The sequence below is a fragment of the Rhopilema esculentum genome, chromosome 16, assembly GCF_057945365.1.
Source record: "Rhopilema esculentum isolate cy_ngs chromosome 16, ASM5794536v1, whole genome shotgun sequence".
Classification (NCBI taxonomy): domain Eukaryota; kingdom Metazoa; phylum Cnidaria; class Scyphozoa; order Rhizostomeae; family Rhizostomatidae; genus Rhopilema; species Rhopilema esculentum.
Genome location: NC_142830.1, coordinates 10359785 through 10384043, shown reverse-complemented (window position 1 = coordinate 10384043; position 24259 = coordinate 10359785). Strand labels below are relative to the sequence as shown.

Below are 24259 nucleotides of genomic sequence, written 5' to 3'. Positions count from 1 at the left end.
GGTGGCCACGTCGATTTTTGCGCCCTATCTATATATCGTCACAGAATATCGTGGTTATATAAAGCATGTGTTTCTAGAAGGGAAATCGATTTTTGCAACTTGAATACAAAATTTCATAAATAAAGTTTGACTAAAAATGCAAATATGTATGGAAAAGTTATGTTATCCTAACATTTGACCTTCTCGATCGTGGTTCGGTAAAATATCAAGCTATTTTGAATTGGCTTATAAGCGTGTCATCGCATATATGATGTATGATATACAAACATGGTTCAAGTTTGTTATTCTTTAGTAGTTATTAAATAGTAGTTTTTTCAACAACTTGAAAGTTTCAAGCATTGAATCGCACTATTGAATCGGACAGAGACGGCTGCCACAAAATTGAATCTGGGGTTGAGCTAAGGATCAAGTTTAGTGACAAAGGAGGACCCACCATGGTTGGGTCCGACGCGGAAGAAAATTTTTGAAATCAAGCCCTCTAGAATGGCTAAAAATTTATCTCCCATAATAAAATTTAACAAATCACTACACCGCTCAGAATAGACAGTTCAACGATGCTCGGAAAGACATTGATTTTTTATTTTTTTAAAAAATTTGGGAAGGGAGGATTCATGCGTTGGAAAAAGAAAGAAAGGGTGCCCTTTGGTTCACATCGATGTTAATAACAAGAAGCTACTGTATTGATTGCCAGGGTGCATTCCATGTACTTAGGCCCGAAGATCTGTGGCGTTCACTCAGGCTTTTTGGCGTTCCGAGTACAAACTAATAGAAAACATTTTTGGCATACGTAAAATCTTCGTTAGTTGGCGTGCTAAACATGAAGCCACGTACATAGTTAAAACGAAAACATATGAAACAAATGTTGATTGGGTCATGGCAGCACAACATGCTTCGATTGTAGAATCTCGCGTTATTTTAGATTGTTCACAGCAAGTTATAGCGAAGTGTTCTACCCGTGTACGATCACTTTTGATGTTCCTAGCCAAATATTACAAGCAAACAATTTTGGCGCCCCCTTATCTTCATTTGCGCCCCTATTCAGGGGGGCCATGGCCCCCCTGGCCCCCCCTGCCACCACGCCACTGATCCTCTCTCACATGCAAAGTTCAAGATTTCTCTGCTGGATTCCTACGTATTTGATTTTTTTAAAAGTCAGTTCATAGCATTTTCTATGTCTGCTTATATACAGCTCGGATTTACTCTTGGCATACTTATTTAGATCCCAAATTTTCAAAATTCATCGTTCGTTGGATGATTGTGAAGTTTCTAATTGATATCAGTGGCTTTACTGTCCCCCACCAACCAGGTGTGCAAAATGAGAGGTTTTTACGGCTCTTGTTCTCTCCGAATCTTGCCTATTAACAAACTTAGAGATTCTCATTTTAGAACTGCCTATTCATAACTTTCTGGTTATTAAAGCAATGTAGTGCTTATTTTTTCACAATGAAAAAATATATTATGAAAATATTTGAAGATTCAAGAACTGCAATTGCCAATGCACACATACGACTGGGCGTGGTCAGGAAGCAACAGTTTTATCACCGTGAAATCAAATTAAACATATGCTACTGCAGACGCCATTAATTAGCATTCATGAAAGGTGCTTTAGCGATTTATCTAAATTATAGCGGAGACCTGTTAGGTCTCTTTTATAATCGCAAAAAAGCTAGTCATTGCTTTATGTCCATCTGTAGCCTCTATCGCAAGCTCGCGGATTTCGATCAATGATGCGCAGCGAAGATGTAAAAGATGTCTCTATGCTAATGAAATCTTTTTGCCATGCCGTTTTATGCTGCTTTCCTAATGCGAGTAGTATTTTTTGTTCTATGTTATATTCTGCGTTTTAGTGGCTTACTAAAAGTGACTGGACGTTTTGACTGCATGAAATTCCCTTGCAGTCTTATTGATATTTTGAGCTTGGTTTATTGAGAATTTCCAACGATTTTTGATCAGCTTTAGTTATATCGTCAGCTTGTGAGCCCGTGCAGAGGAAAAAACTGTCAAAAGTTAATGGTTATGTTCACCATGTTTAATGTCGGCGTTTGTTTATGATCCATTTTTAATTCTAATTACAACTAAGATCATGAATAATTCTACACAGTGCCTCAAATTTGTACTTAACCTAATTGTAAAGCTTTGTCTGGTCAACTTTAGTATTTCTTGTAATACTGCCGCCTGGATTTTGTTTTAGTTGTAAACATTAGGAAATTTTTAAAATACACATTTTTTATCAAAGCCTAAAATTGCTTTCAAAATTGTCGCAGAGAAGTCTGTCAGCGAAGTATTATGAAAAGCACCGTAATTCTTTAGATATTGAGCTTTTTGTAAGAAAGAAATTGTTAGTTCGTTGAAATTTCTTAGGTTTTCCAATGGTTGAAGGATTTTTTGTACAAAGTTCGCTGAAATTAATAATATGGCGGCACAGGAGCCATTGATGGAGAAAAGAAGTGAAAAGAGGTCCTATGACGTCATAAAATCTATTTTATAATTTCCAAGTTTTCAACACAAAGCCTAAAAGAACTAAAAGAATACATTGAAAGTGCGAAATCAAAAACCAGTAGAAAAAATTGAAAAGAGACGCAATTATTTTCAAAAAATCACCATATACATTTATATACTCATACTACATTATATATGATCATTATATCTGCAAATAGATGTTTTTAAGATATCTATCATATATACTCTATTCGAAAATTTCAATGAAATGCATTAGAACGGACTTTTAAACAAGAAGTTTTATTTTGATTTTAACTTAGTAAAATAGCAAGTTTGATACATGGTTTTAGACTCGAGCACACGACTGTTGCAAAGGGGCTTAAATAAGGACAACCAAAAACTTGGGTTTTGCTAGTAGGTTACTGATTGTTACCTGGTTCATATCTTTTAGAATCAAGACTACAGTGACGTATTAGCGTGCTCATGTTGCCATGTCTCAGCTGATTTGCTCTTTGAAATCATTTTTTTTTATCTTCGAAATACTATCTAAGATACCTGAATTTTCAAAATCTGGTCCGAGGAGCACCAAAGTATGAACGATTCCGTTGGAAACCACAATGAAAGACAAAGAAATTTTAGTTAGTCGGTTATCATTAAAATTTAACTTTGAATTATTTAAAAATGATATACTAATTATATTTCTGTAATACCGTTAAAAGTCCAAAAAGCATATATTTAAAGCTATTGGAGCATGTAAGGATGCAAATTCCATAAAATGAAAAGCTTATTTCTGCAGACGTTTTGTTGATTTTTATCATAAATAGTTAAAGAACTTTTTAAGAGAACTATGTTGCAAATATAAGATGATAAGCATTTTTTAGCAAATATAGTCATGAATACGTCATAAGCTAGAGGACCTTTAACGATACAATTTTATGATCGGATTTCAAATTCGCTTAAAAAGGCAACAATTTCTAATCTTTAGAATTCATTGATTTCAACGGAATATTTACTTCTTTGGAGCTTCTTTTTAGCAAAATTTTGATTTTATGAGCAAGTTATAGCCTTTTACATTAGTTTAGTAATGTCAAACGATTAAAGCCCGAGCCTTGTCTGATTTAAAATTCCTAATTTCATGTAAATATTTTAAAAAGAAAAATTGGAATAACGCATCCTCTGAAGCTCCAGAAGAGCTAATTCTTTTGGCAATTTGTTCCCAATTCATGTTATTATTGTTTTAAATTCTTTGAAAAGCTCACTTTGGTATTCAAACGAAGGAATACGATTTTTGATAAAAACGGCGAATCATACGATCGTTTCTTATCTGTTATTTTTTATTAGAATAACGGCATCCTTGATGGCTCTAAAGGAAATAACTCAATATTTTTCTGCTCTGACATGTCTTACTTAAACAAAATTCCCCACTCTTGTGATTTCCAATGCCGATGAATCCCATGGGCTGGGTGCTTTTGGTACAGTTAAATATAACGCATTAAGTGGAATAAGTCTTCCTTATGTGCCCCAATCCAAAAAATTTTTGCGTCAAGATTTGGGCAACTTCTTTCGTCACAAGTGTACAAAATTTCATGAAAAGAGCACCACGGGATGAAAATTTATATTATATTGAATATTTCAATCATATCACTAGTGGAATTTGTCCATCCTTTGGGGCTCCTAATTTCAAACCTACATAGCCTACGATCAGAAACTGCTTTTGGAATCAGGGAAAAAAGCATGGAATATTAAATCCTTTGTTAATATGATGGAACTTGGGTTTTATATGGCAAGTACTTGCTTTGTCACTCAAATCGTGTCTATAAATTTGTTGAATACAAAGACACTTTTTGCCAAATTGAAAAAAACACTTACCATTGTTCGTTGTTTTTCGATGCTATTATGCTTTTCGCGTTCTGTTATTCTGTTGCTATTCGTCTGTCCTTTCAATTTTTCCTGGTATTTTATTTCTTTAGTTTTGTTGAGTTGTTCTTAGCTTTTGGGCAATTCTCAGCCTGATCAATTTATCTATCTGGGTTGTTGGTAAAACAATCGTATATGTTATTTTTACCAAGCTAGGTTTTCCTGTCAAGGAAAATTTTAGTGTTGACAAACTTAAAACTAACAATTTAAGACTTTTGTGAAGGTTAAAATAATTGATGTTTTCCCCCGTCTTTAACTCATAAAAAAGACAGCTCCCTTCGGTTATTTCCGAGATAAGAACACAAGAGTAACTTGAGGAAAGGCATTTTATCAAAAGGAAATCAGTTGCTATGTCGGTCGTCTGGTGTGAATCCGGATTATTTTGGGTTTTAATCCAGTACTGCTTCACGTCACAATCTGCACTTTGAAGGAAGGAAGGTTGAATGAAGACATCACTGCACATGGTTGTGTGAGGAACCAGGAGAGAAAATCGCGGCACAGATTTCCTTGATACTGTGAAATAATTTGCAGAAATGTGTTGTGGATAACTCGCAGTTGTGGATATTTCTTGGCTTTAAGTGCGCACCTATTGCGAATTAGGAAATCGGTTGACACGGACGACCAATCATTATATCATGGCCTAAGCTCGCTCGAAATACCATCAAATGGCGACCACTTTCGACGGCAGCACTAAGAATAATGCAGATAAGTCCATTTTTATCAAAACTCTTAAAGACCCTCACATCCATAGGATGCAAGGGTTGCTTAAAAAGATAAAAAAATCTACTTTGTCACGGCCGAAAACGATCGTAACACAGGAGGATAAACATGTCGCTTCACCCGTAAACAGCAAGACTCCAACTGCCAAGCAAAGCACCGAAACTGACGAAGAGAAGTTGCTGCGTTATCAGAAGGATATTAAAAGTGCCTTACAATACTACAAGGTGATATTTGACAAGAAATTTCCCGAGAAACTGCCGGGCACAGCAACTGTAGTACTCGAGAGCATTGTTAGTATAGAAACCATTTTCAATGCTTGTTTGCACTACTCGAAATTGGTAAATGAAAGTTTTGACGATTTAGAGCCAACTCGCGAGACTCTACATCGAAACGTCACGAATCTCATTCGACTTTCAGATGATGTTTTGTTTGATTCAAGTTCGAATTTTCTCCCGGATAAAAACGATGCTTTCCGAGCCGTAGACTCGGTATTACAGTCATTGAATAACTTATGTGAAGCGATCCTACCGCGATTACAGAAACTGCAAGTGAACGAGGAATTGAAATCCTATTGTCGGTCAAATTCCACACATTCTAGCTCCAACTCACTCGATGATTTGCTAGACTCGCAAGATGAAGGGACACCGGGTAGAAAGTCACGTAAAACTTCGAGTAGTTCGAGCCAATTCGCTGTCAACGGTAGTGCGTCACTATCTGACAGACCAGCGTCACAAAGGAGCACTGAACGAGACTCAGGTTTTGCAAGTGAGATGAGCAATGTGAGTTTAACTGCAGAGAACAGAACAGATGATGTAGCCCCAGCTAAACCACCCCTACCACGAAAAGAAGATCGCTCTTACTATGGCAATCAGCCTTTCCCAGGGCAAAGTCATATAAGAAAGACATCAAGTAACCCTGTGACTCTTGAAACACCATTTTCACCAGTTCATTTGAGACCAAGGCCAAGCTCAGACTTCCGTTCTGGCAGTAACCACAGTGGTCAGTTCTTGGATGTAAATAAGCAATATAGTTCTTTTTCAACTTCTGTATCAAGTTTGAACAGCAGTAAATCATCTTTTAGTTCAGTGGAAGATTCAACGGCAATAAGTCCAAGAAGGAAATACCTTCTTCGGAGGTCATACCTTTCTGAAGCTTCAAGAGATTCCACTGACTCGATTGCTGAGCAAATTGACTTGGATCAAGTTGGCATGAGAGATGAATTCTATGCTCAAATACAAAAGTGCTCTGAAAGGTACGAAGTGCTCTATGGAAGCCACTTGTCTTTGTTTCCAACTGATAATGATGAAGAAGACATTTTTGGTACTGATAAACCTGCAAGAGACTCACTGCCACCAGTTCCTCCTAAACAGAGAAACAAAAAGTCAATGAGCAACTATCTGAAGTACTTTGACATTGACAAGTATGGTAAGCCTTCAAAAGGGGACCGACCTGCTTCATACTATGATAATGTCAACTGCCCTGTACCAAGTGCATATAATATTAATGGAGAGCAGTTCATCAAGGCTCTTGGCAATAATGAGGAGCCTCCTAAACTACCACCCAAAAAGGGAACATACAGACGTAAAACCATAAATCATGGTCATAGCACCTCACCCAAGTTGCGAAGTGATAGGTTGTCAACACGTAGCTTCAAAGCAGACTCAAGGGGTAGCCACAGGGAACTGAGACGAAGGGAGTCAACAGCTACCTATGAAGAAGATAATGTACCTGCTCTGGATTGTACTGATGTACGGAAATTTTTGATTTCCAAAGATGACAGAAATGGTCCATTGCTTGTTGGAGGAACTGTGGATGGTTTACTTGTTTTTGCAACTGAAGCTGAGGTGAAAAATAATATATTTTATGAAGCTTTTATTGCAACATATAGAACATTTATGTCTCCAGTTGACCTAATATGCAAGCTGTTGTACAGAGCAAATCGCTTCAGAGACAAGGGAGAATCATATGCGTCACATGGAGCATTGTCACTTTTGATAAGAATTATTGATGAAATGTATGAAGAGCTGGACAAATCTTTATTTGACCAACTAAGGGCAGAAGTTCATCGACTGTTAAACCGAGGAGAACTCGAAGTTGCAAAATTGTTGAGGGACAAAATTGTTAATTATTGCCTCAAGTTGCAAGAGAAATTACAAACAAAAAGCATAATTACACTTGAAGTTGGAAGCAAATATTCACTGTTAGATTTTCCAAGCCTTGAACTTGCACAACAGATGACTCTAGTGGATTCAGAGTTATTCATGAAGATTGGTCTTGCAGAGATTTTAGCATGGGGCAAGGAGCAAAATGAACTTGTAAGCCCAAACCTTGCAGAATTTATTGAGCACTTCAATAAAATGTCATATTGGTGCAGAACTCTCATTTTGAAGGAGGCAAAACAGCAAGAGAGGGAAAAGCTGTACAAGAAATTTTTGAAAGTGATGAAGCATTGTCGACGGCTCAACAATTTTAGCTCTTACCTTGCCATATTATCGGCCCTTGATTGCAGTCCTTTGAGGAGGCTTGAGTTTCCTAAACCACTGACAGATTTATTGCAAGAATTCAATTTGTTAATTGATAGTGCATCAGCTTTCAAAACTTATCGCCAGGCACTGTCAGAAGCAAAGCCACCTTGCATTCCATATTTAGGTCTTATACTCCAGGACATTACTTTCATCCATTTAGGAAATCCAAATGAACTTCCTGATGGCAAAGTAAATTTTGTTAAAAGATGGCAACAGTTTAATGTCCTTGACTCTGTGCGGAGGTTGAAAGAGTGTCAATACGACTTTTCAAAAAATGACAACATCATGGATTTCTTCAGTGGCTATGATGAGTATTTATCAGAAGAAGAGTTGTGGGAAAAATCACAAGAGCTGAAGCCAAGAAAAAAAGCTTAGGTATGTTGCACTATTTTGCTTTTTTATATCAAGAGCACCTACATTTATGTGCTGTAAATCCTTTATTGCCCTCTCCCCTTTGTATAAATCTCCTGGGAATAAGCTCAACCTTAAAATCAGCCTTCATTTTAACATGCTGATAAGCATGCTTTGAAAAAGCCACTATGGGCACCACTTAATTGAGATACAACAGAAAAAAACCAATAGTGCATTATAGAGAATTAAAACTAACATAAACAATTCATTGACAAAGGGACTTCCAAAGACCTTGAACATGTCGATGTTTTCAGCCGATATTTTCTGTGTTTATTTATATTTTGCTTTGATATTTTAGGATAATGCTATTAAGTAAAATCGCAAATGAAACAGGGGTGGATCCAGAGCAAATTTGAAGGAGGGGCAGTTGGTAGTGGGGGCGCTGAAAAATTTTCAAAAATTGGCTACGAGAGTACGCTGTATACAACAATTTCAGATACCTTTTTAGAATAAACAACATAACTTTGAGGTAATCCTTGAAGCAAATTAACCTATCAGTCCAAGAACATTTTTCATTTGATTCTCATTCTTCAAAAGGGGCGCACAATTTCCAAAAAAGGGGGCCAGATTTGCTTCAATTCGTTGAGGGATAGGCAACTGCCCCTAGTTACCCCCCTTAAATCCAACACTGAAATGAAATGATATTAAAAATCATTAAATGGGCTGTTTGTATGGCAATTTGGATAATACCCCTCTCAACCCCCCCCCCCCCCAATTAACCCCAATCTAAAACTGCCTAAATGATGAGGCTCCCAGGGGGCTTTCTCAAGGATTGTAGGTATATCAGTTGCTCATTGGCCTGATTTATAGTTTTTGATTATTTCCAAAGTACTTGCTTTATACTCGATGTTTGTAATCACTAAGCACAGCTAAAAATTCTTGTATGTTCTAGGAGGTTAGCAAGTCTGTAAAATTATTTTGGTCATATCTTAAAAGTTTGAGAAATAATTTCAGTGGGTAAAACTCTGCCCTTATGGTTTTTCTACTGGTTTCTTTTTGGTATGAATATTCTATCTAACTTTTGTTTATATACTTTCCAGTTGGCAAATACAATCGTCTGATTTGTTTTTGTCCTCCTTTTGTAATGCTGATATTTAAAGTTGTATGTTGTGAATTATGAAGCTGGAAGCATATTTTGAAACTCTCTTTTTGGTGGCTGGAGATATATTTCAAAAATTAAATCAAGAACATGCTTTCTTTGAATACTTTTCATGATATCAGGCTCATAGATTTGCAAATTCCTGTTGTATTGTTTTGATAGTGAACTGTAATTTTTCAGAGTCAGTAAGCTTGTCATTTCATGATATCAATTCCTGTTGTATTGTTTTGATAGTGAACTGTAATTTTTCAGAGTCAGTAAGCTTATCATTGTTGGAAAACATTATAATAACTTTGGTAAACATGCAATAATTCTAACTTTCAAGGAAAAACAGACTCTGAAGCTTGTTTTAGTTTGGCAAGTGAATCTCTGGGTGTCATCAGGCAACTGTACAATTACTGCACTGCTTTATTGTATACAGCACTTTACTGTGATATTGTATACAATACTTTACTATGATATTGTATGCAGTACTGTCCTGTACTATTTTATGCAATGTTGAACTGTAATAATATTGTTAAAAAAACTGTACTGCAATATTATATGCAGTATTGTACAGTAATATTGTTTCAAAAATACTAAAGCCAGAGGATGACAGGATTTTTTTGTGACATCAAATTTTGTTTTCTATTATTTCCCATCGTTTTGAGAACTGATGTATAATTTATCATGTATTATTAGACTCTGTTGCTAAACTATAAAAGCCAGCAGTGTCGGGACTACTTGGAAGCTTGTAAGATGTTAAGACAAGCAATAAAAAACTAAATTAGCAAGGGGGTTAATGTTTTAAGATTTCCAATAATGCCAGTTGCAAAAATTTCAATTTCCCATGAAGCTTTTTATTGATCACACCCCTAATGGTAAAAATCCTTTTTTTCAAGCTTTTGTCTCAATAAAATGACCCTTAAAGTGGTAGCACTCCATCTGTATTTTTACTACTATTTAAATTTTCTGGCTATCATTCTCCCCGTTGTTTATTGATGAGTAAAGGTAGGGCTATTCAGTTCCTCGCTTTTCCAAAGGTCCTATGCAACTGTGGCATTTTTATGTAGCATGTAATTTGTTATGTACTTTTTGCATATCTTATTCAAATACAATCAACTACAACTCGACAAAATCTTCCGACTGCCTCATGGCAATAAATTTGACATACGCCCATGCAAGCTCGCATATACGGTTCTCCGACATGTGGAAGTTAAGATAAGGACATCTTTCGATGTTCATGCTTTTCTTGTTGATTCACTGTCGTAGGAAGCCAAGCCGAGCTGTGCACAAGGAAGTCACTTGACATGGAGTGCCGACCATGTGTTCTGAACAGCTTTCTCTCTGATTAAGGGTGTTTTTGTAGTGATATTGCGCTGTTGTTTTGCAGTTATATTGTAAAGTAGAAATGTCGCTGTTATAAGCTCTTATAAGCCTGTTGCTTAAAGATGTCGAGAACAAATGCAAGGCCTTTGTCTGGACTGTTTGTTGTCTGCTCGAACGCTTTTTTCATTTGGCAACAGCGAATGTGGGAATTTTCTCTTTTGATTTTTGCTGTCATAGCTTAATGGGATGTTGATAGATAATTTGTTAGTAGATCTTATAGTTATTCTGCTGAATTAGCCAATGATTATCCAGAAAAACTGGCCATCAATTCCAAGCACGTTTGGTTTTTTGTTTTAGCTGTTTATTGGTTTAAGATTCAGTGTGTGGGCTCTTGTTTTAGTCATGAATCGGCGTTTTGTGGCGTTTGTCTCTAAAATAAGTCTTGATTCGCATTCAAAACACTTTAATTATAATGTGAAGAGATGTTTTCATGTTTTCATCGTCCATAAAGTATAAATGATTTTGCATTCCTTTTTATCAGGCTACTAAATTATGACACCGCAAGATTCCTCCAACAGTCAAATTCTGCCTTTTGATCCAATGCCTCTCCCGTAAAATGTATGAGATGTTATGTTTAATGCAGTGAATAATTTAGTATCGGTATTTGAAATATTTAGTTTTGTATTTGCTTTGTACATAAAAAGACAAAAATACTGCATAACTTCATTTTCGGGAATTTCTTGCCTAACCAGAAAAAGGCAATGCTTAGTTGTTTTACTTTTTTTGTGTCTTATCCTAATTTTCCCCGTTCTTTCTATAATGAAACCCACTGCCTTAAAAGCCATTTTCAAATTTTGTAGCGCCTAAAAACTGTTCAAGTTTAAGATTGATCTCTTGAATGGGCTAACTTCTTTTAACCTTTCCTTTTTTCTTTTTTTCAGAAGCATGCGATCATCCAAACGCAGTAATGGATGCCCAACAGCAAACCATTTCAGTGGCCATGTTAACGAACGCATCCACTGCGCCGGACTGGTCACACTAAATTTGCAGATGGTTCACCGTGTTCCTTGTGGTATGGCGGTTCTCAGTGCGTAACATTTCAAATGTATGATCGATATATCACCCATCGATTTAGAATAATACGCTTTGGATATTCTTTATCAAAATAAATACTGTTTCATATTTTGGGAAATAGATTACCTCTGTAAAGTTGGGTAATGTATCTTTTGTCTTTCTTAGGTTTGCTTAAGTTTTTTATCGCATGTCCCACCCAGATTTGTGTTTGTGGTATGAGAAATATCCGAAAATGAGCTGCAAATCAAGTTTTAAGATTTTCATAAACAATTCAAAGTGGATTGTGGGATGTTTATCCGTTGAAGCTTGTGAATTAGGCTTTTGATGAAGCCGTTCTAAGACATCTGTAGGTATGCTATATTTTGAAGTTGTTGTTGTAAACACATTGCGATGGACTAGACTTGACGTATCATTTTTGTAAAATAAGTCATATGTTCGTTATTGAGGTGTAAAGGCAGGGAGCAGTTTGGCTGTATTTGTGAGGCCCAGATACCCACTGATTAACTTTGCATTTTATAGATCTGGACCGCTGCACGTTTATTAGGAAATCAATTTGAATTATGTAAGTAAAGCTACTTACACGGCATATTGTCATTAGATGGGCTCAGGTCTGATAAGAGGCCTTTCATACAGAAAAGTCGATTTGTCATAATCACGTAGGAATTTCGATGCATGTACTCAAATCAGCTCTCTGTACCAAGTTATATGTCATTGTTTTTTAATGAAATGACAAATTAATATTGCCTGGGAATTTTTTACACAACATAAATGTATAATGGATGATTTGTACACTGTGGTGCTAATTATTTATTTATTTGAAGCTACGGCTCGTGAAGACTGTTTCAAATTCAAGGAACCCAACCCATATTTTAGACTACCATATCTAAACTATCTTCGGAACTAAGACTACCAACGGTATCTTTGGAACGCTTCTCAATCGTGCCTACTTTCAAATCTCAAGATGGCCTAAGTTTTCAAAAGAAACAGTACTATTAAAACTTGCCGTAGCGGATCCTTTGGCCTCCTTGTTTTTCACCCAGAATGTTTTCTTCTTTACCTTCTTCTTTAACTGTCGTTTCATTCTCTTTCGACGTGGTAGCCCAGCCAGTTCTTACATTTTTACCGTTATTGTTAACAGCAGTGTAATAATCAGTCTGTATCGGTGCTCTGTAACCTTTACGCATATTTTGTCCCTTAACCCTCTTTATTCCATCAGAACTAGTGGTCAACAGAAATCATCAAATTGTTTACTTGTGCTCGACAGATATTAAAATTCTAACTAATAGGGTACTAAATGTTTTTCATACGAAGGGTCTTTACACGAATTGATTTTTCACCCAAGAGCTTGTCCCAAGAGCAAATGAAGGCATATTTATAACACCTGTATGGAACTAGAAACCAGTCTATTGTTGACATCACAAGTTACATCTTATAATAGAAGTATAAAGAAGTAATAACATAATTAATTCTGTTAGAAATAAAAACCTTAAATGAAGCTTATCTCGTGTACTTATGCGCATGTTTAGGGCTTCAATCGATCACCAAAAATAATCACAATGCAGATCATTGTGTATTCCCAACACTACCAAATCTTCAAGACTGATACCCAAAGATCATCGGATAGACCTCCGAAGGTTTCCTCTCCCCTCCTGGAGTATAGTATTCTCTTTTGAAGGCAATATTAAGTTAATACGATTATGATCACTGTATTTTTGTGTTAATATGATACAAGGAGGCTCTCTCACCCTTTGTTTTGTTAAGGCCCGTATCCCATCATGCACTGTTTAAAAGTAAGCATTGATAGCAGACAGCAAACTGATTGGCTATTTCGAATATTGGCTACTACTGATTGGCCTCATTGTTGTCAGTCGGCTAGGATTTGATTGATGCCTCCTTGCAGCCATTTTCATGTGTCAGCCTACTTGCTCGTGGTGTCAAGCAAATACAGAATTTATTTCCTGGATTGAGTGATTTTGTTTATAGACTGTCTTGAAATAGAATTTGTAAATAAAGTTTACTAGCATGTAGTTGCTTTAAATTTTGGGCATAGCATTATTTATACCTCTCCGCGGCTTCTTTTCTTGTTTTCTTAGCTTGAAATTGTACGAAAGACCAAATTAACTCATACGTTATAAATACGGAATGCACGAAGCAAACACATCTACCGAAGTTGTAGAATTCACTTTAATTAAACATTCTTCGTTACAATATAAATTCACAGTTAAGTTTGTAAACTAAAAAAAACAGAGCATATCGAGAACCAGGCGCTAATATTCATAATCATTGATAAACATTTTCATTATCAAATTCAAGAAACTCTTCACCCAAATAACAAGAAACATGCAGTAAATCTTGTCCCTTCAAAAAAATTGTTAATCCAAAAGTGTTTTAGTGTTGCACAATTCTTTTGAAAAAGCAAGCCTATAGGCTTGTAAAAACGCCAATGTTATTAAAAGTCAATGTTATTGACTCAAATTCGACACATTCTCCCTCCAAATTAGAGGAAATAGGCGATGAATTTTGTGCCTTGTAATGCGTTTGGAACTAAAAATCCAAAAAACCTTCTTGTAGGGCAGCTGTATGGTGGCCCATTAGTGCCACACGGTATTTTCTTGTTTTCAATCTTGTTTTCAATCTTGTTTTCATTATCTTCGCTTTTAATTCTAATTCTTTATTTCCATTTCATTTCTGATCCATTTTTATTTAATTCGAAAACTTAAAAAAAAAATTTTGAAAAGAAAAAAAAATTTAAAATTTTTTGAAAAGAAAAAAAATTTAAATTTTTTTGAAAAGAAAAAAAAGTAAAAGCAATTGGAAAAAGACAGGTGGCCCATCGGTGCCATCGCGAGAAGTGCCATCACTGATGCAAAGGAAACGTTAATTTTACGGGTAAAATAAAACACTGATACACAGTCCATACCAAGGGAATGCAAAATAGAGTTTTCTCCATTCCTGCTTTGAAAGTCTTTTTATTCTGAACTTCCACAAACACGAGAAAAGCGGTGTTGCGAAAATATTATTGTAGTGTGGCTCAATTTTTGTAAAAGATGAAGCCTACAGGCTTGTAAATTATTTACGATCAAATTAAACGAATTCTTTCTCCAAATTCAAGGAAATATGCAGCAAATCGTTTGCCTTGAAATACGAGGGGCAAATGTCGTATACCTTTCGTGAAAATCCTATTGTTTTATGTAAAAAATCCCCAGAAGTCCTTTTGTTTTAGGCAAAATTTCGTACGCTATATGCAAGAGTGAATCGCACCCCGTTGAAATAGAGTTAGCTTGTAATATTGCTCAATTTTTGTAAAAAAGTAGCCCTTGCAATATTAATAAGTTTTTATTGATAAATATTTTACAACGAAATCAACACATTCTCCCACCACATAAAAAATAAGCAGGAAATCGAGATTTACCTACTTTGCTTGAAAAAATATCTGCAGAGCTGCTGAATCTTTGCCAATACTCTTGCCAAATTGATCATTTTCTGGAAATTCATTCTTGTTTAAAAAATTGGTAAAACCTGGTTTGTTATAGAGGGAGCTAAGAGAATAGCATCGTAATCATTCGACCCAGATAATTTTTGCCCAGATGATTGTCTGTTTTTCCAAAGCTCGTGTTTGAATTCTGAATTTGAAGCAGTGGTAATTTTTTTAATTTTCATATATCATCGTTGACAGCAAGTAAACAGAAATGAAAGTTTTACATTATAAACTATAGCAACGAAGCTATGTCATAATTTTAGAATATGAACGCTTTTTGTTGCTTGCAACATGAGATTCTGCAACAGTCTAAGTTCTTGTTTCCATTCTGCAGCTTTCGTTGAATTGTTCTTATAAGTATGGACTCTGTGAAGGTATACAGAGAAAAACGGTTGACATTTAGCCCAATTTTCATCTTTACTAAGACGCCCTTTTTCGGTACCAAATAAAAGGGACCCCGTCCTGATACTTTGCAATGCAATGAAATACGGTCTTACTTCCTTCCTACAACTTCTTCCTTGTCTTGAGAATTTCAGAGATCGACTTGACTTACCAGAAGAAACTTCCCTCGCAAAAAAACTTTCCCGAAAACCTTCTTAGGCTTTTTTGAGAATAACTGCAAATCTGAAAGGCATTTTAAGTCCATGCTTGGAGTGAAAGATCACGGTTAGTGGAAAGCCATATTAACTAAACTGTTGTAAGATTATAAATATGGTTGTCTCTGTGACGAACCATAACATTGCATTTGCCTATACTTCTTTAAATTCGTGCGTACTTAGAAGTTATATATTCTTAATGTATTGTAGTGTATTCCTCAAACCTTTAATTTCTCATGTTATGTTTCATTTTGTTATCACCAAGCTAGACGAATCTTGCCCTTTTCGGGTCACGTATAACTTATTTATCGCTATTTAATTGTTGTGTTAAATAAATACATTTATATTTGATACCGAAAATTGATAATAAGACTTTCTGAAAATCACATCCATCCGAAATATTGGTAAATAAATTATATTATATGAAACAATATACAGCAACATTATAGAGGTTTGATTTTAAGATTCTTTCAAAATATGCGTGTAATCAAATAATAGTTTCGCCAATTCGGGCTAGAAAAAGAACTAAACAGGGATAACAAAAAATGGCACTCTGTCATCCGCTCCAAAATGCAAATTTGATTCGGACATTAATTTCTTCAACATTAAGTGTTTAGTTATTACAAAATCGGGATCTTCCTCTCATATCAAAATCTTCCTGGCAAATGAGACATCTTCAATTCTTCAACAAACCCTTCACAGGTGTATCCCAATTTAAAAAGTCTTAAAACAGATTCTCATTCACTTCCCACAACTCTTCTAGCAAATCTTCATTGAAAGCTTCATGGATTGATCACCGAAATCCTTTCAGAAATCGTCAGACAAATCTTGAAATTTTAGTAGGCTTCATTATTATATCTTCACTTTCTAGCAGACCATCCCTTCAAAGGTCTTCATGCTTAATCTTCAAAACTTCGATTCTCCACTATTCATTTAGATGTTTTCATATCTTCTCAAATATCTTCATTCTTCATGCTATGAAATTTATAAAGAACGTCATGAGAACAAAACAGACCTCAAATTCATAATAACATATTACTCCTCCAAAGGAAAAAACCCAAAACATTGGGCTAAAGGAATTCAACAAACTGCAAAGAAGACCACAATTTATCATAAAACAATTTTTACAGGAAAGAAAAACAATTCAAAACAGCATCCTGATAAGGTTTTGTTGGGGGAAAATGGAAGACCTTGTCTATTATGTCATTAAATTGACAGTAGGTATATATGGTAGATTTCAAATGATAAATTCTAATAATAAATGATATTTATTGACCTGATGGTTTTGGGAATTGTTCAAAATCTCTAGGCCTCAACCTCAAAGAAAGTTTTTACATACTATTTATTTTAATCTAACCTGATTGAAAAATAGGAGAAAAAATATTCTGTGGTAAAATAAGAACCAAAAGAATATGTTGGGAATAAACAAACATGAAAAGGCTGATGTCCATAGAAAGACTTTCCAGTAACTACTAACTGATAAAATTTCGCTCTTAATTAGCAAACAATGCAAACTACAAAATGAAAAAATTTAAAAACAAAACAAGCTGTAACAAAGAAATTGACTAAAATTGAAGTAATTACTTTGTGAACAGCAAATCTTCAAGTCCTCATCAAACTACTTGAAGATGCAATTCTCAACTTGATTTTCTTGGTTTTCAGAAAACTTCATTCATAAGTTGCTCTAAAGAATAACAGACTTAGTAAAAGCCAAGAAATATATAAAATTAAGACAACCTTTGCAATCACTAAAATTACAGAAACTTATCAGGGCTGAACTCAATGTGTCAAAAAATGAACTAAAAAGATTTATTTATAACATTGAGTTTTCAGTAACACACTGTCTGTGTATTCCCAAACTTTTGTGGGTGTAAACTTGTTTCCAGAGCATGCGTTTTAGAAACAAACCAAACTGGAAATAAGGATGATATGATTAGATTCAGATGGCATCTTTGCCAGAATCTTCCAATGATATAATATCACTATATCAGCTGAAACTACATCCACCACTGAAGTCCCCATTTATGAGAAACTACTAATTTTATACTGGATGTTAAGTCTGAGTGTTGATAGGCAGTTCAATAGACTTAAGTGTTAAATGTCTTAATAACCATCTAGAATTGCAATCAAAGTTTCAGCAAAAAGGACAACTCTTTGCACATCTGCTACAATCAAATAGCACAATGCTTGGATGATGGCCTAGAAAGAAATTAGAAAGTTGGTAAAATTTTGGTCTTTATTGATAAATAATCTACAACTTTAGGTATTTTAAACTAGAGTTCAGATTAAAAAAGGAGAGAAGAAAAAATGTCTCAGATGTAAGAATTTATGCTGCAGTTGACAAAAATATTCAACAACTTGAATTGTAAAATTTATTCTGACACTTCTGATTCATTTCTTCCCCTTTGCCATGTCAAAATGTCATTGTGCAACCAAGACTTCCCATACTGTAAGCTACTTGAGAATTGTGTAAAAAATTGGCTTACATTTTATCGTGATCTTGATCTTGAGTAGGACCTTTTGCGGTGTGAAGACCTGCTATGCTTTTCTTCATCTTCTTTACGACTGCTACGAGGAACAAAAAACCAATTTTTGTTTTAATTTACACTCAAATGCTCAAAGCCATTAAAATGTATACAAGCATGATTTCCAGTATTGGTTCAAAAAGGGAAAAAATCTTTATAAGCATGGAAAAGCACAATAGATCAAAAAATATAATCAAGGGATTTAACTACTGAGACAAGAAATACATCGAGCACTTGAACAACTATGCTGGCATTTATGGCAAAACATGTGTTGCCTTGGCAAAGGCTGAAAATAGTCACAAGTATGACAAAGAATTTAATGTGACTTTGGTTTCAATGCGACAATCTTCACATACTAGGTAGGTCTTCCCATATAAACTCCAGGTGTTGGAGTGTGTGGTCTCTGGGTGATTGAAAAATCCACTCTAATTCGTCTACCATCAAGCTCTTGCCCATTAAGCCGCTCTTTGGCCTGTAGAAAGAGAAACCATGTTGAAAACAACACACAGAAAGACAACTTTGATCTTCAAACAAAAATCTTTAGGTTGGATTTAATTTGATAAAAAGAGATGCTTACTGCATAAAAACCATTGTCGTTCAGCCTAAATAGATAGGGTACAAACTCTAAAGCAAGAAATATAAATACCAACCTCAACGGCTGAGTCAACATCCTTGAAATACACAAAAGAGAAACCTCTTGACCTTCCAGTCTGCAAACCAAAATGAAAATACAAAACTTGAGACAAAAGAAAAGCATAAAAGAATATTTCTTAAAAACAATTACACTTCTACAACAGCATTTTACAGAATGCTTTACATAAATATATATATATATCTGTCTAATATTTAACTTGATATGTTTTATGTACTGATGAAGAGATACAAGTTGAAGACCATTTAAATGTAATGTAAGTTCAAAGTAAGCTTTGGATTGCTATCTAATTTTCATACACCTAAATGGCCTTACACCATTATAACAATATTGAGTAGACATAAGGCATAAGAAAGTAGCTAAAAAGTAGTTATTACCGCATGGTCATAGACAATCTGGCAGGATTCAACCTCCCCATAGCGATCACACATTTCTTTAACTTCTCTTTCGGTTGTGTAAAGGCTTAGACCAAAGATGCCAAGGCACTTTCCTTCTGGTGGTGCATCCTATAAAATTTAAAATAATTACAAACAAAGGTGAATTCCTAAGAAAAGAATTCTATAACAAGTTGAAAACCATATATTATTCAGAACAGAAGCAAGTGAGTTGTAATTTTAAGTAAATATATATATATATATATCAGTCCTTTTCGTTTAGCGCGTGCGATTGCACCCACATACAACTGCACACGCGCAAGTTAAATTGCGCATGCTTTTCAACACACGCGCAAACAGGTGTTTTTGCAGTTTTCTGTTATCATCAATTTCCCATGGTCTCATGATTGTTTATCCTTTTCCCTTGTTACTTGATTAGCACTTTTGACCACAATATGAATTTTCCAATTTTAAAAAGTGATGTTTGGCTTTTGACTGAATGCTCCTTTCAACTTAGCATCTTGTCTTTTAGCTAAGTCACAATTAGCATGTTAAGTGTAATAACTGATTTCCTGTCAAAACCTAATTGTGCCCTGAGAGCAAGTAGCTGTTGGAAACAATTTTTATTTGCTCTTGTAACTTTGGAGAGTGACAACGACTTTCGAAAGATGGCTGCTAAGGGCAACAAAATCTGTTATGTATTGATTGAATTGAGTTCTTTCACGTATTCAAGTGGCTTTTACCTTTCTTGTTTCTTTTACCAATTTTATCAGGTTATCACTTCAAATTTTCTTACAAGTGTGATCACACACGCAAATTTGTTTACATGTGCCACACACACACGTAACTTTGCTCACAAAAAGGACTGATATATGTATGTATGTAAACTGGTTCTTACTGGTAAATTGAAAGATTCATTAGCTTTAACCATTAGATTAACTCTTTGTTATAAGAACAAACTTTTCAAGAACACTGAAGCACAATCTGCTTAAAAAAGAACATCATAAGAACATGACCAACCTAAGATGAAAAATTAGCAGAGAAAGACAGAGTTTTTAAAAATTTTCTTTATCAGCAAACCAATCTTTTAACTAAAAATATCACACAAAACTGAAATTTAGAAGTCTTAGAACAGATTGATAGTATATAGGTGTATATAAAAATCAATGTTGAAATAAGGAAAATTGAAGAACACCTTAAAAAATGTTGGGCCTGGGCAAAATTAATCTGGTTCTAATAAAAAAAGAGTGTAACTTTGGAATCATCTTTAAAAACTTTTTTGCGATTCATTTGAGTTTTTTTTAAGTAAATACAAACATACCCTGTCTCCTACATGCCTCTTTCTATTTGACATTGGTGATCTGCTCCTAAAGAAAAGCAAGATGAGTTAGAACTGTATTGCAATTTCAAATGAAGAAAACTTTAAACAAAATAAAAGTACAATGATAAGAAATTCTGACAAACAGAAACAAAATCCTTACTTGTTGGAGTTAGAAATATGAACTGGCAAATAAAAAACATATCTCTTTTAACAGATAATTATATTGAGTCTAAAGTTGCACAAAAAAGAGAAAAACAAGTCGCATTATTATCACTGCCAAACAGGGAAATTTCTCTTCAAAATCTTTTAGGCTCCATCAAATTGAGATTGATCAAATTAGTCATCATATCTGAGGTGGAATAATTGAATTGAAACTGTATAAATTACTGACTGGATAATGAAAATCATGTGTCATGACTGTATCAACTCAATCAATTTGTGGACACAATCCTCCTAAATAATGATTGTTACCTTCTGCCATAGTGGCCACCAGACCTTCCTCCACCATGTCTCCTACGACTGTAAGGTGACCTGGACCTTGACCTGCGATATGGTGACCTTGACCTACGGTGTGGTGATCTTGACCTGGACCTTGAGTATGATCTAGAATATGATCTGTTTCGCTTTCCTTTATATGACCGAGACCTAGATCTGCTCCTTGATCTTGAAAGTGATCTTGAGTAGCTTTTCCCCCTTGACCTTGATCTTGAGCGTGAATAGCTTCCAGATCTTGACCTTGAGCGACTCTGAAAATAGAATAAAAGTTAATAAAAAATAAACATAAAAAAAACAATCCAAACAATTGAAAGTGCTACAAATTTCAATGGTAGTCATTCATAGGCAAGCTTACAGTACTGAGGGGTAAAATATTAAGTTAGGAACCTTTTAGCATAAAAAATAACTTGATAAAGCATGATAAAAAATCTAGACAATATCAAAAACTACCATAAATAAGAATTTAAAGAAGCTGTTAGGTAAGTCTACAACTTTGTTCCAAATTCGAAAGCTGAAATGATGCACAAATCTGGCTGCATTGCTATCTAAAGGAAAAATGTGAACACCCATCATTTTTGCAACAAGTTTTGATTTTGATTTGGATTAATTTGAACTAAAAGTATTTTTGGGAAACTGATCAACAGAGCTACAGCTCAAAGGAGCAATGTGAACATAGTCTTACATGTTCCTTAGGACCCTGAGGCATTCTTTACTTTTTTACATAGTTTGATAGGGAATTACTGGTCATAAACTTTACCATGCAGGGAAGTACACTGAGTAGAGCAGTACACTGTCCCAGTGTAAATATGGTACTCTACAGTATTAATATAGAACTCTTCTTCTGTAGAATACAAACAAGATTGAATTGAATAGATTTCTTCATGACAAGGCCTCGGTTTCAGGATGTTTTTCCAGTGTAGGCTAAACTGGAAACTTTGCTCTGTGCCCATTTAGTATGCTCTACTTAATCAAATGTGCAAACATTTTTCTCTGTTCAAATAACCATGCTAATTTCCAGGGCAACAGGCTGGGATATTTAAGTTATATATATATCTGTTAATACCAACTCCTTTTTGAGCAGGTGCTTTTAATATATTTCAAAATCAAAATCCAAATAAAGTTATGTACTTTAAAAACCAGTGATTTCAGTGATTTGATATTGTGTTTGTGGAAAGTATAGAGACTTCTTAATTCCTTTTTTCCAATGGGGCTATCGGCAAGCAGTCAAAATGTATTCAGGGACCATCCTGAATACATATGCTTTGTTTTTGACTGACCTTGTTGTCAGTCACAAGAGATAACTGTGTGGCTAAATGAAGAATTTTGAAAGCGAATGTATTCAGAACATTTTTGAATACCTGGAGAGTAAGCATAGCTTCTGTTTTGGGAACCGATTACAGCTTAGACATTTGCAAGCTTCAAAGTCAGCTCAACAAAGATATTTAGAGCAAAAAGAATTCCTTTTGAAAAAGAGTACAGACTGTCTGTAAAAGAAAAAGCATTCTTGAGGAAAGTTGAGTAAGCAAACAGTAAAGTTGAGGAAGGAAACTTGTCTATATCAAGGGGAATTTTATTGATTTGCAGGGTTATTCTAACAATTAAATCTAGATGACAAAAAACCTTTTTTCTTCTGACTTTTTTAGTAGTTTCTTCTGGCTTTTATGCAGGCATTATCTGGTTATTTTTTATTTTTATTGCATTATTCAGTCATTGCTTCAGCCTGTAAACCTTTTGGTGCTCAAATGAAAGGTGCAGATTTGTGGCCACACACTATTCAGAAACCAATCTGAATACCTTCAAAATCCATGGTGCTTCTTATAAAGGCTTTGGGCCATCCTGCTATGTTTGATATAAGCCTTTGATTTTTGATTCGCCTGCCCCATTCTTGTTTTCACTGTGCACGCTAATTTCTGAATTTGAAAGCCCTGGAGTCCTGTGAACTTTGTTATGTTAATTATAGTAGCTTCAGCCTTCTACTATCAACAGTCATCTTATTTTCTTGGCACAATGTGTTTATTTCATTTTCAAATATTCAAATTGTTCACACTAACATCTGATATTGATGTGACCTATGTGGTGATGTCATCTGCATAAAAATGCACTTCTCCACAGTTGACACTATCAGCTAAATTATGTAGATAGAGAGTAGTCTAGAACCCAATTACCCAATAACAATCCTTGTAGGCCCAATAATTGTTTTCATTTCTGACTTTACAATTACACCATTGATTTCTTCATATTTCTTTCTTCCATATCTTCCAAATAGCTTGCTCTCACAAATACCAAAGTTTTCAGATGGGGCTTGCAAGTATTGGCTTGTCAACCAAGTCCCCTGCATCAATGAGTCATTTATATTTTTCATTAGTAGGTAGAGTCTGTATTTTTTTATTTTTCCTCTGTAATATGTCCTTAATGTAATGGTCTGAGGGTAGTTGTCAATTTTTCACCAAAGTATTGTTGTGGCAAAGAGTACAAAGTGGTAGGGTTAAAATTCAAAGGGATCTTATTGGTTCATGAATTGCTTACATAAATTATTATACCAAACAAAAATTTGCTTTTCTAAAACTTGGGCAACGTTGACGCGAAATAAGAATTAACATAGTTGAATTATTTCCATGAAAAACTTTCTGAACAAAGCAAAACTTTGAAGCACATGTGCTTAGGCCCTAGATTGTGTTGGCTAGAAGGTGTGTTTTTTTCTTTTTGAATGCCTGATTATTAAATTTTGGCTGCCTGTTTAGATTAGGCACCTTATCTTTAGTCATTGGATGTGCGATTCGTGTTTCAGGTGATCAGTTAGCTACAGCGTGGCGGCGACCTTTTCCAATGCCTAGGCCAAAGGAAAAAATGATACCAGTCTACTAAAACGGGACCGATATAATGTCCTTTCCCGCCTCAATAATCAAAGTATTTGTCAATAATAATAATACCATTTTACATATTTTATGACGTGAAATGCACTTTTGTATCCACATTTGCAGTGTCATTTGGACAACCATATCACCTGGAAACCCAACACATCAAAGAGTAGACAGCAAGTTTCAGCCTTGTTGGCAAGGATACCAGGATTTTCAAAAACTGGAAATAATAACTTAAGCATAGAATCGAATGATAATGTACAGAATACTTACATAGCTTCGTCCCATTTTCGGAAAAAAGGCACAACGCTGCGACCTCAAAGTTAAAAACACAACTCCTAGGTGAAGAAGCACGTTGCCCACAATGCCATGCGAATAGTAGACCAAGAGTCTGGAAACTAGCCAGTGATTTTCACTATTTTCATGGTTGAAGATGAGCACATTTAGGGGTGGTTGGGGGGAGGGGG

At 35.0% G+C, this 24259-nt stretch overlaps 3 protein-coding genes across 5 annotated transcripts in view; 2 read left to right on the top strand and 1 right to left on the bottom strand.

The window, feature by feature from the left end:
* LOC135682338 (aladin) overlaps window positions 1–24259 on the top strand; it is a 310265-nt gene that overhangs the window by 22958 nt on the left and 263048 nt on the right. The window lies entirely within an intron of this gene.
* Window positions 4743–13559, top strand: LOC135682334 (uncharacterized). Its single transcript, XM_065197184.2, has 2 exons — window positions 4743–7976; window positions 11361–13559. Exon 1 carries the CDS (start codon window positions 5022–5024, stop codon window positions 7974–7976), a length of 2955 nt encoding a protein of 984 aa, XP_065053256.1. The 5' UTR covers window positions 4743–5021; the 3' UTR covers window positions 11361–13559.
* Window positions 14537–24212, bottom strand: LOC135682344 (uncharacterized). 3 transcript variants are annotated; one of them, XR_010515686.2, is made up of 10 exons: window positions 24066–24212; window positions 20911–21185; window positions 20440–20485; window positions 19122–19250; window positions 18743–18802; window positions 18449–18564; window positions 18054–18135; window positions 17679–17766; window positions 17152–17251; window positions 14537–16542 (listed from the first exon to the last, which is right to left on the bottom strand). XR_010515686.2 is itself a non-coding variant. In XM_065197205.2 (8 exons), the coding sequence occupies exons 1-7, from the start codon at window positions 24078–24080 to the stop codon at window positions 18057–18059; spliced, it is 720 nt and encodes a 239-aa protein (XP_065053277.1). In that variant the 5' UTR covers window positions 24081–24212; the 3' UTR covers window positions 17034–17766; window positions 18054–18056. The 3 variants fall into 3 exon arrangements, 1 of the variants encoding a protein (XP_065053277.1); XR_010515685.2 differs by having other exon boundaries at window positions 17152–17766; XM_065197205.2 differs by lacking the exon at window positions 14537–16542 and having other exon boundaries at window positions 17034–17766.

Excerpts from the sequence above, each read along its gene's own strand:
- LOC135682334 (XM_065197184.2), top strand. The coding sequence starts at position 5,022 with ATGGCGACCACTTTCGACGGCAGCACTAAGAATAATGCAGATAAGTCC.
- LOC135682344 (XM_065197205.2), bottom strand. Across the intron at positions 18,803-19,121 it reads AGATTGTCTATGACCATGCG|ACTGGAAGGTCAAGAGGTTT; the intron begins GTAATAACTACT and ends TTTGGTTTGCAG. Across the intron at positions 18,136-18,448 it reads TATATGGGAAGACCTACCTA|CAGTCGTAAAGAAGATGAAG; the intron begins GTATGTGAAGAT and ends TGTTCCTCGTAG.